Here is a 13,042-nt window from a genome sequence, read left to right on the forward strand (position 1 = left end):
TGAAGTTCCAAAAGAGTTAAGGATCTTCCTCCGAAGGAACCCGTAGCGGAAAGAAAAATGTACCATTCATCGTGATTCATTGACATTCTGCCTGCATTGAACCGTCAAACGGCATTTTCCCGGCAACGACTCGCTCGATGTGCAGCCCGTTCCAATCGGGTAGACCCTCGTGCAAAATTATGCAGTAATTCGATCCGATTTCAATGGCTCTGCCTAATTGCTTGATTGGAAGATGATATTCCGTTGCGTGGCGTCCGCACGCCGGGATAATTCCCTACGCCTCGGTGAAAGCTACCCCGGCACGGCAGTGCTGACATCTGATGCCTTTTCCTGGCCGACGTTTTTCCATCCCCGTTCCCAGTCTCCCTTTGTGCGTGAAAGTACCACAGATTTGCGGTCGGCAGACGAGCACGGTATCGTTTTCTTATGCCATGGGATTTCAGCTTTTTCTTTGCCCCTCGGCAGAACTTTTCGTTGCATTTCCGATCGGGGAAAGCGAGAAGCACATGCCTTCACCTTCGGTTGGACGCATTGTTAAACCGTTAGCGACCATTGAGAATAAAATATAGTTTTCCTCACCTTCTCACTCCATTGATTAGTATTCTATTACGCCAGTTTCGGTAAATGCAATTTCTTAAGAACAATCAAACGATCCATCTTTTATCCACGCTAGGTGGCTTCGTTGAGCCGAAGGGAAAGTTCACTCGATGGAAAACTTGTCAATTCATCGATAGCCAAAGTAAGCAGTATCGATGACATTCTAGGAGATGAAATGCATCGAGGAGAGTATAGTCCTAAGCACTACGGGTCACAGGCTTTTGTTTCGATGCCGAAGTTGAATACAATAGTGTTCACAATAGGACTTAAAACTGAATAGCAGGGACAATTAATGTATAGTTGGCCTTTTGTGAATTGCCAACTTCCAATTTATTTCCAAGGATGATTTAATTTTCACGTCAAAACATATTTTTCAAGGACAAAATCTACCACACAAAAAATATGTCTAAATAATAAAAAACACATAACACATAAAAAATATGTCTAAATAATAGGATTCAAGCCACCATTAGAAATGAATTTATAATAAAATAATATCAAAAACGCCATGTAGTAGTGCTGACTGATTCTTGTACTTTTCATCAAATATTATTAAAAAGACCCTTCAAAAACTTCAAATTATTTATTTATGTATTTATTTATTTATTCATTTATTATTCATTTATCACGTTGAATTTCACATTTTGACACTCCAGCTTACTAACAAGCTATCAAGTTTCCAAAATATATTAAAAATGATCAACCTCTGAGGAGTTCAAGTATATTCGGCAATTTTAACCTAGTATATCTTCTCTTTACTTCTTTTTTTTACAATTTTATGTCAAGTGAAAATATATAAGCTAACTTAAAAAATCTCCTTTTGCCATGAACATAACTTAGTAGTAATTTGATTCTCTAGATCTGAATGTGAACACCGATTGTTTTGGTCTAATATATTTTTGTAATCCTGAACTGTGCCCTTGGACTAACTGATACATACACACGCTCACACATAAATTCAATATACTAATTTTGTCTTCCGTTGAGTTATTTTAGAACTTAAGCTTTAAGATGTCAATAAACATAGATTTCTAAAAATACAGTTCTTTTTGCCGAAAATAACTTTCCCTATAGCTAAATCTTCCAAAGAGGGTACTTAACATTTCACTGCTGAATATCACCCCAGCATTGAAACCAATCGATACAGCATTCCAGTCAAATCGATAAATGAACCCAGACCGCCCCGAATTCCTCAACCATCTTTTTCCACCTTTTCCGCCAACCTTTTCCGGCAACGGTGGACTGGCCTCGGCAAATTACTAAATTCAATAATAATGAGATTCACCCCCTAAATCTATTCTCGCCTTTTCTTCTTCCCTCCCGCACAGATTTCACACACTTAAAGTCAACCTTCGGCGGTGGTGGTGGTGCGTGCCTACCGGGTAAGTTACTTAACTCTACACGTGATTCAAGTTTTTCAAACTGCGAACATTTCTTAAACCCATTGTCGATGGTTGGACATGGTTTTATTTTAATTAAAAAAATACAAAAGTTACGAAAACTGTGGATAATTTCTTAAACACCACAAACACATGCAGCAACGAAAGTCCTCGTCGCCTCGTTGGATCGATCCCGTACCGAGATGATGACATTCCCAATTTGCTGCCGAAATTGACTAATTTTGGGGCAGCCACCCGATTCCACAGAAACCAGCACACCAATACTAAGCGACCAAACCATCCCTCCCTGCCTCAACGACCCCAAAACCGTTTCGTTTTCTTTGCCCCGTAGTAAGTGTTCTTCCCCGGCACGATCGTGATCATGCGCAAGAAGCACATCGTTTTCCACCCTCCCCCTTTCGGGGGGGCGAGCTTGCGATGGTGTGCGTTAACAGCCATTTATTTTATTTAGGTTCCTTTTTTTCTGTGCTGCTCCTTCGCTTCCATCTCGAACTGACGCCGTTGCTCCTTGTTGTGTTTCAGTGCTGGAAACGGGCCGGATGGGGCTCGTGTAGGTGTGCTACGCGTTATATACCGTCAAAGCAACCTTCCCGCAGGCAAGTCAGGTTTTTGTTAGCACCCCGTCCCCAACACCCACCGCCTTTCGTTCGTTTTTTGATAGCTTGTTATAGCGGGACCCAAAGGGAAACCGGGAGCGCCGAACGAAATCCATCCCCCGGGTTTGCGTACATAGAAAGTATCGTAAAGTACATTTTGATATTTTAATCCCATTTTCGTGCACAAAAGAGAGGGCGGTTAGGAAACTCGGGAAGGGAAAGATTGGCTTCTAGGCCGCCGGTTGTGAGCGGAAGGGCCCTGGGAGGGGCGCCCCCAAACAATACGATAATTGGTTTGGTTTGAAGAGAGCAAATTTTGCATCGGACTAGAAGCGTCTCCATCACGTCCGTACCAAGCCGGTTCACCGTCGCATGTAACTTCCCGAGTTGAAGGTGGCTCGTAAATGCTGATGACGTGGTTTTTCGCAGCATGGTCGCCATGTTTTGCCAGGGCCAGAACTTACCTCGGAAAGGAAGCGCTGAGGAAGGTGGACGGAAGGCAGGCTGCTTCGTAGCTGCGCGGATTTTGTTGATTTAAAATGAAATAAACACTCGTGTTCCTCCCCATTCAACAAACCGTTGTTTAAAGCCGTTCCAGAAACTCGACCGTCGGTTGTTTTCTTTCGGCTCGAAATAAAGAAAACGCAAAATACTTTCCACGTCGTGAACTTCATTTCACCGCCCGTTATGTAAAACTGTACCGGTTCCATTAAAACAAATTTCCTTCTTCGCCATTGATAGTTTTAAAGCAAAAAAAAGGATAGTTCATTGTTTGCAAACGTTAATTAAACGACATTGAGTTTAGAAAGACAAGACATTTTCGTTTGAATGCAGCAGCAGTTATACAAAGGAAAAACGACAAATGAAACATAACATTGTCAACACAATAAATTGTATGAATAATATTAATAACTTTATTATATATAAAAGTATACGCTGGCAATATAGAAGACGTAATAGTTTTGTGCCACAACTGTGCGATAGTTCTTTTAAATATAATTTAAAAATCTGCTTAACCGAGAATATTTTTGCCGAACGTCCAAAAAAAACGTCGTTCTCGAACCAAGCTGGAGTTAAGTTCAAAGAATTTTCTCCTTCGATATGTTTCTCTTTCAAAAATAAAAATGTTCTTGAATATAAAACTCATCACTACAATCATCACTACAAAACTCGAACAATTAAAAAACCCAAAAAATACTATGAAATAATTTGTTTGAAATAGTCATCTCACACTTGAACAAAATTTTTAGAAAAACTAACAAAGGTTATGCAAAGTTTAGTGGAATATAAACGAAGGGTAAAACTAATTTCAAAATTATTTCAGTGTGGCATAGGTTTTACATAAGTTTAAATATTTTCTCTTTATTTAAAAAAATGCGTTTAATGACTATGACAAAAAGTATTTTTACGAAATAAGAATTAAACTTACCATTATGAGAATACATAAAGAGTCCCTGAAAATATTACTTACACTCGTAAAGTTGGTTGTTGTCTGGCTGCTGAAAGGACATTCCTTCAATAGAGCACAACAAAAAGCCTGATAGTCCTATCACATTAGGACTATTATGTCACGAGCGCATCATCCTTTTCTTCGTCCTCCCGGACCAATCTTCCAACATCGAAAATCTGTCCGGATGGCGCGAGGGGCCAAACAACCGGAAGCAAAAGCATCCTTTCGGATTCGCCAGGAATTACCTTTTCGACCGCACTCGAGGGGAGCACGTTTCCCTTGATTATCCCATACCCGGGGCTGGAATTCCCCAAGGTTTACGAGTGTAATCGTATTTAAGATGGCTTCCAGCTTCTTTTCCTCTCTCGGGCGTCTTGGACTCGCACCTGAATACGGATCGATTTCTTCGAGGAGGATTACTCAGCCCGGCATTCGGGAGAAGCGGTCGCATTCTAGGAAGAATGAAGGCGACTCCTTTCCAGTTCCACTCGATACAAAACCTCACTCGTGTTTGCAATTTTCCTAACAGAAAGGAAATGGATGCCGCAGTCGAGTGTGGCGAATGTCCGCCTTTATCCCTTTCGATTGTTGGAGCGAAATCGTATGCCAAAATTGGGCACCAATGGGCACCGCAACCTTTTCACGCCGGTGTCCAATGGCACATGACATTCCACTCGAGATCCTATTCTTGCGTAGTGGAGCGTCTTGGCGTGCCTGCTTACCACACCTTAACACATGTTTTCACATCCGGGCAGTCGAACAAGAAACGAAAAGAAAAAAAACCCCACAGACAAAAAGGACAAAAACCACAACTCTTCCAGTGTAAATCCTTTCGGGTTTTTCGGTGAGTAAATATTGTCGACCATGCTGCCATTGTGGGCAAAGGGTATTTTGCATTTATTTAGGGACTCGTTGTCACGCGCACTTCACAGCAAAAGGTAAACGGATCCATCAAGCATCCGTGTGCCATTCTTCTTTTGCTCGTCTTTCCATTCGCTTTCTTCGTGCAGGAACACGCTCTTGCCATGGCATGTGAAAGGAATGCAAGGGAGGTTTTATTTTTCCTTCACTTTTCACTTTTTTTGTCCGTAAGTTGGCCAAACATATGTACGAAATAAAGAATTTGTTGGCCAACTGACGATGAACAGGGTAGGGCAATAAACATGGCCAGATGCAGGGCAGTCTTACCAGTATATTTTCGGAAAAATGAAACTCCGAACATCATGCGACAAAAAGGGGTTAAATACCACGTAATTTGTGAATTTTTTATTATATATTGTGGTTGTTTTTGTCATTGACTTTGTCACGAAACTATTTTAGCTGTTTTTAAATAAGTTATCATTTGAGTTATTTCTGCGAATTTGTGTCTTTGCTTCGGTTCTTCTCTTTTTCTATTGACTTATTAAATTGTTTTAACGTATGATTTTGTATTTCAAAGATTACTTTCAATCATCTACAATCTTTACAATCTTTTTTAATAAAATTTGTTCATAACATTTGTTAAACCTACGGTTTTTGAAGGCCAAGCGAAGATTTAGCTTCCTAAAGTACTTGTTTTTATTATTTCTATTGTTTTTTATGTTGCATTTTCTTTTATTTATGGGTCAAAAACGTTTTAGAACTAATTACTGCTGACACCCACGTTTGGGTGACATGGCAGTCAACGTTTTAAGGCTTTGTTCCATCAAAATCCATAAAACTTTTTAGTAGCTATTTGTTGTAATAAATTAAAACGAACTAATAGATAAAATTATGTATAAGTTAAAACTGACACAGGTTTCAAAACATCACGGTAGGAAATTACGTATAGAAACATTTTAATGGCAACTGAGTGTTTTAAAGAACCCCACGTCAAGTTGCACGGTAGGACAAAAACTGTTGCCAACATATGAAGTCGATTTTTCTTCGTCGGGCTCATCCTCCGCCACGCTCGGCTGGACGTGAGTAAAGTGTAGACACCGTTTTAAGAGCGTAGCGAATCGAATCGCAAATAGAAATCGTAAACAAAGCCCACATGCATGCACTCACCGTCGGATTGGTTCGTTCGTCGTGTGCGGAGCGAAACAGTCAACATAATTTATGCCCCGTTCCCTATGACCAGCACGTACGAATGTGTGTACCATGGATGGCCGTGAAGGCCCGGGCTAGAGGAAAATTAATTAATTTACCTTAAAACGAACTAATAAAACGAAATTGGTAAAATTCTTAGCCATTTTACATGACTTCTGCGTGCGAGTGAAACGGGTTAGAGGGCAAATTAAATAAATTTCCCATCCGCTCCCTTCGGTATGTGCACGTCGGTGCCGAGTGTTCGCCAAAGGGGGCCAATATTTAGGAGTCGACACTGTTCGCGGACGCTCTGGAATGCGCCCTACGGAACGCATATATGCATGTGTGTGTGAGTATGTGTGTGTCTAAATAGTGAATTATCATTCACTTGTCCTTTTTTTAAAGTCCTGACACCAGCGTACCACAAGTGTATTGTGTATTCGTTCCGGAACACACATACGAGTTTTTGACTGTACGTTCTAATCCTTCTGGTTCTGTTTTTCCCCCTGTCCGAAGAGGCAAGGTAAGAAAGGGTTGGCAGCATCTCTCGCCGGGTACGGTATCTAATGCGATAATGCGGAAAATAGTCAATTTCGGTGTCAGTACCGAAAGGACGTAGGTTGCGCGGAGGTGACGAGTTGGGTCCGGACACGGGGATGGGATTCCAAATGTCTGTATGCGAATTAGGCAACTTTTAGCCCTTTTCCACAGGAAAACGAACCATTCGTACAAGTGAACTGAACTACTGACAGTCTGGGGGAATATGTTTTGTGACGTAAAAAGTTGTTAACTGTTTCGAAACACAGTACAAGAAGATTAAACTATTGAGTTAAACATAAAAATCAACTAACTTTATGCAAATTTTAAAACACGAGTGCACGAGAACGGAAGAGAATGAAGTTAGTAAAAAAATACTGTAAATATAAAAATAATATTAAATAAAAATTTGGTTCTATGTAGGTAACCCGATACAAAAAGTGAAAAATTAATTATTTGTTATTCATGAGAACAAATCTAAAATCAGTGTAATACCAGTATTTTCATTTTTCATTTCAATTCGAAAAGGAAGTAAACATTTCATTTTCAGTACAAACAATAAAACCTCTAGGATCAATTCTATAATTCTGGATATGAGCAATTTCGTTATCTAAGTGAAGAGAAAATAACATTAAAACGCCTTGAAATTACATTTTAACTTACATTTTCGTTATCTTTTCTTTACATAACTATTCTGTACAAAACTACTCTGTAACTATTCTGTACAGACTTCAATGAGGTTTTATTTGAAGAACTACTAAAAATACTTTTTTTTCTATCGCAAAACACTTTTGATGTTTATGCAAGGTTTGTTTCTTCTTGTATTCAAATCCAAATCAAACATAATTACTATTTGTTATGCTGGTCCCGCCAGCGAACTCCTCACTGGATCATGCCCCAAATTTATTTACTCATCAGCTAATCCATTAAATCATGACAGTTCAACTCCACCGGGAAATGACACAATTCCTCCACCCCGCCGACCCTCGGCCTTTCGCGAGTGCTGGGGAAAAATCATTTACCGGATTGATTAAAACAACAATAAAAATAATCACACCACCATTACGCTATCCTCGGTGACAGCGACGGCATGGAATGTTCTGTTGCGTCCCCGAAAATTGGTGCTTTCCATTCATTCACTGCACGGAAAAGCCCGTTAAACGGTTTGCGTTCGTGTTCGCTAGTGTCGGAGGACAAACATGCTGGCGAACGCTGGAGGGGCGCCACTTAAGGGAACGTGTATGGTTTGCTGTAACATGATATTTTATTTTGTTACAATATGATGAAGAGCAAAATAATCAATTAGGGAGCAATTATAGCACCCGGGGTGAACGAAGCGGGCGGCGGTAAGCGGGAAAACGGACGTTCACACTTTTCCTCACCCCAGTCCCGAGGGAGGAGGGAAATGGTAGCCGCGATCCCCTGTGTTTTCGGAGCTTGAGTGTGCGAGTGTGACACGCGGTAGTGAGTGATGTGTAAACACGACGGACAGCCAGACAGACAGACAACCGGTTTGTGTGGTTGTATCGGGGAGGGAAGGGCAGTGAGGGTGCGGGACAGTATTCGACCACCCAAAAGCAGAGGCTCATCCCAGTTGTCCCACATTTCGGAACGGATTTTTCTCGTTTTTCTTTTCCACTTGGTAGTAGCTTTTCAATTTCCCTTGTTCAGTGGAAAGCAACTTTGTCCGATGGATGCCGTTTGAAAAATTAATGAAAACGCAACAGGAGAATTGAAACTCTTTTCGGTCGCGACCTGCGGTCGTGGCGACGCACAGTGGCGTTTGCGCCATTTGCCGTGCGATCAACTAACAATTTATTTTGATAAATGACCCTACAAGCTAACGAACTGTCAAAGTTTGAAACAATTCAATTTCATTCTTACTTTTCTTACTACACAATTAGACTAATTGATTAAAAAGTGTTTTAAGTCTGTTGCGAAAACAACGGTCCGATAGGGCCAGTTCAAATTGAACCGGTTGGAGCCGCCAACAGATGGCAGTAGTCGTGGTGAAGGGCCGCGTCCGCTAGCTGGTCCAAATCCGTAGGGTCTATTATCCGGAAGAAAGAGACGACCAGCTGACGGACGCGGCTGATAAAAATGATAAAAAGGGCTCCAGCCGGGACAATGGCGATCTTTTCGGTTCAGTAAAGAAAAGTAAAAGCACGTGTAAATTTTTTAACATTCATTGTCGCTTAAAGTAAAAAATAAAAAGGACGAGTGTTTAAAAAACGCGTGGGAGAAGTCATAAATAGAACGAAAGAAAGAATTGGATCGAAAACCTGTTGCAGGACGCAACATTTTAAAAAATTTACACTTGAAAAGACATTATTTCGTTCGACAACGCTGGACGCGTGGATGCTGCTGGACGTGGCATCTGGTGGAACGAAAAAGAAAAGAAAAATAGTAAAGCATCGTTCAGTGCTGTGTGTGTGGTGGCTGTAGGACACAGCCAAAGTTGAGTGTGCAAAGTTCAACTGCAAGTGCAGGACTCGCAACATTCAGCGGCACACGCAGGAACATTTTACGGTGCAAGCGGCTGTTGGACACAGCGATACAAAAGATAAAAGTTCATCTGCAAGTGCTGGACGCGGAACGCAGTGAACAAAAGATCAGTGGTTGACTTTTCACGAAAGACAACACGATGAGTGACGAAGTGTGCCTTGTGTGCGGACAGGCGACGAGTACGGTAGATAGCGTGGAGTGCGACGGTTGCAGCGCATGGTGCCACCTCAAGTGCGTGAAGGAGGACGACACCGTGTACAGTCGACATTGGCTATGTCCCCGTTGCGACCCCGGAACACAGAAGCCAGGAGAGCACCCCCCCGTTTCGATCTCTTCACCCACGAACGTGCCACCTGGAGCAGGAGTGTGCTCGCCGGCATCGGTGCACTACGCTCAACCGATCGTTCTTGATTCTTGCAACGAGTCGGTTGTGCCCCAAGGATCGCAAGCGGCACCCCTTCCAGCCGCTTACCCCCTACCCGGAACGAAGGAGAGCGATACTGATCTCACGCTAGGAGAGATTAGCCGATGCGTTAGGCGCATGACGGAGGAACGGGAGAGGGAGGACAAGCGGATGGAGAAGCTAATGGACCAAATGATCCAATCGGTTGTGCGCTGTTTGGACGATCGAAACGTTAGGAAAGCACCAGGATCGAAGCAAGGGCTTCCGAGTTCGACGGCTTTCGGTGCTTTCGACGAAACTGAACAAGGCGATTATGGACCATACAACGAACTTAGTCGGAGCCAAGTGTCAGCGCGGCAGGCTGTAAGCGGTAAGCTACCCACTTTCAGTGGCAAACCCGAAGAATGGCCGATGTTTGAAGCCAGCTACGAGGAGACTACGAGGCTGTGTGGCTACTCCGACGGGGAAAACGTGATCCGGCTTCAGCAGGCGTTGCGCGGCAAAGCACTCAAGGCGGTGCAATGCAGATTGAGGCACGCAGGGAACCTCAAGGGCGTGATGGACACCCTGAAGAAAATGTTTGGACGGCCGGAGATTATTGTCAACACCCTCATCGAGCAGATTAGATGCCAGCCACCTCCCAAGCCGGATCGACTAGACACGCTGATCGACTTTGCGCTGTCAGTAGAAGAGGTGTGCGCAACAGTCAAAGCGAGCGGTGTGGGGGACAAGTTTGACGGCCCCCTTCTTCAAGAGCTGGTCGGTCGGCTCCCAGCACATGTCAAGTTGTTGTGGGGCATGCACTGCCTAACAGCTCCAGCACCTGCTGTTACCCTGGTGAACTTCGGTAAATGGATGGAGAAAACGAGGGAAGCTATTCTTCTCGTGCACTCTACTTCACCCACCGGGGAGGACCACAGAAAGCAACAACGGGGCATGATTAACGTGCACACATCATCACAGCGGCAGGTGCAATCAAAGGAAAAAAGATGCGCGTGCGACGGTGATTGCAGGCAACTTACGGAGTGCGAGGGCTATTGGAAGCTGAGTATAGCGGACCGATGGAACTTTGTCAAGGGCCACACCCTTTGCAAATCCTGCATACGAAGACACGAGGGCACATGTTGGATAACGCGGCCATGCTCTAAGGAAGGATGTACCGCGAAGCACCACCCATCGCTTCACAACACAACACCATCTGGTACCGAGGCGGAGGGTAATAACGTAACGCATTTGTCTCATTCTTCAGCTCACCAAAAAGACGTATTGCTGAGATATATACCGATCACCCTTCATGGGGGCAGAAACGAGGTGAAAACCGTGGCGCTCTTGGACGAAGGATCATCCCATACCCTCATGGAACACGGTTTAATGGAGGAGCTAGGTCTACAAGGAACTCGGAGCCCTCTATGTCTCAGCTGGACTGGAGGCCACAATCGGGAAGAACCAGACTCAGTGGAGGTGGCGGTGCGTGTTTCCGGAACCCACAAGCAGGCCAAAGTTCATGAGATGTCCGCGGTGCGTACTGTCCAGGATTTAGCGCTTCCAAAACAAAGTATCGACGTAGCTAGGCTAGCCGAGCGGCACCCGCATTTACAATCGTGCCCACTCTCGTCGTTTGCATCGGCAGCACCACGAGTGATCATTGGAATGGATAACTACCACTTAACACGTCCATTAAAAACCGTGGAAAGATCGTTCGATGAGCCGATTGCAACCAAAACGCGCCTGGGCTGGGTAGTCGCCGGTCGATGTGGTGAAATGGCAATGGGAAACCAGGACGCTACTGTATCCACGCATCGCGTAAAAGTTTGTCGCTCCCAAGACCAGGAAGCAAGGATGGATGCAGCTCTACGTGAAACCTTTGCACTGGAGAAAACTCGTAGCAAAAAAGAAGAAATACCATCTAACGATAACGCCATCGACTACGTGGAAAACAGTCGCACCAGCATGGAGGAGGTGAAATGGAATGGAAGGATTCCTGACCAACTACATCGGCAAGCGACAATAGGGGGTACACACGCAGCCAAAACGATCACGGATGTACTTCGAGTGCAGCCAGACAAGCGCTTCCTTCGGACAAACCCTGAGAACGTTGCCAACCGAGTTAGCGAGATGCTAGATAAGCTTCATCAAACCGGGGGCAGAGGTAGTCATGTGACCCATCGGACCAACAAGGAGCGCTTGACGAAGCCAAGCACTGGGGGGACTGTTGCGAAAACAACGGTCCGATAGGGCCAGTTCAAATTGAACCGGTTGGAGCCGCCAACAGATGGCAGTAGTCGTGGTGAAGGGCCGCGTCCGCTAGCTGGTCCAAATCCGTAGGGTCTATTATCCGGAAGAAAGAGACGACCAGCTGACGGACGCGGCTGATAAAAATGATAAAAAGGGCTCCAGCCGGGACAATGGCGATCTTTTCGGTTCAGTAAAGAAAAGTAAAAGCACGTGTAAATTTTTTAACATTCATTGTCGCTTAAAGTAAAAAATAAAAAGGACGAGTGTTTAAAAAACGCGTGGGAGAAGTCATAAATAGAACGAAAGAAAGAATTGGATCGAAAACCTGTTGCAGGACGCAACAAAGTCCAATTTCCCTATTTAAGTTAGCAATGACGTATGACGTAGCCAACAATTAGAGCTGATTTAAGCTGAATTGATTTGATTTACCCTAGAAAGCCTTGTCTTAAGATATATGACAAGGTTCTAGCTATGTTGATGTGATTTGACATTCGACACAATATATTTGGGTTTTACCTCTTAAGAATTAGCACAAAAAATAATTCTTTTTATAATATCTCGAGAAGCAAATACTAAACTATTTTTACCAAAGGAGTACTTAAACACGATGGCCAACCGATTGCTCTCGTCCCTGTAATGTTTCTGACACCTGGCACAATAACCTATCCAGTGTTGTCAAATTAATCTGAATGTTGTGACAAAAAGATGAGAAAAAAATTATTTAAATTTATTGTAAAAAATCGACAAGCACATTTTATTAGCAAATCGTTGGAGTATTCGTCTCTTCGAAGGCACTTATCCCATAGTGCGTGAGCTGACGTGAGATCAATTCCATTTAAATCCCTTATTCAATATCAGCTATGATTTCAGCAGAAACTAACCAAACAATTCCACGACCGTTGCGGCCACGTTTGTGTGCGTGTGTGTGTGTGGTTCGAGGGGATTTTATTCAACTCTCGAATGTTTTGGGCGCGGAAGCTTTGTTTGGGAGTTCCGTGTGTTTCCCCCGTCATTCGTTTATGGAGCATCGATCCACTCGAGGCCCACCCAAACGATGGGCGAAGCGCAGCAAAAGGAGAAGGACTCCTTGGCGGGTTGCGTTCGATCGGTTCCTCCAATTAGGCCCGGGCGGAGGCACGCCGACCAGCCAGCGAACTATTTCCCTCCGCCCGACGATGGTGGCACTGAAGGGTGCTGAAGACTACTTCAGACTTCGGCCGCCACTTTCGGCACCGGTCAAAGCCCGGGACCGGCTGTCTGGTTCGGGCTG

General features: G+C 43.9%; 1 protein-coding gene across 1 annotated transcript in view; it reads left to right on the top strand.

Annotated features, from left to right (window-relative positions):
• LOC131272822 (uncharacterized) overlaps nt 1-13,042 on the top strand; it is a 57,592-nt gene that overhangs the window by 24,771 nt on the left and 19,779 nt on the right. The window contains exon 2 of the mRNA XM_058274684.1: nt 1,926-1,979. Within this exon, the coding sequence (XP_058130667.1) occupies nt 1,926-1,979 (54 nt within the window). The remainder of the gene's footprint in view (nt 1-1,925; nt 1,980-13,042) is intronic.

Source organism: Anopheles coustani, chromosome 3 (genome assembly GCF_943734705.1).
Source record: "Anopheles coustani chromosome 3, idAnoCousDA_361_x.2, whole genome shotgun sequence".
NCBI lineage: Eukaryota > Metazoa > Arthropoda > Insecta > Diptera > Culicidae > Anopheles > Anopheles coustani.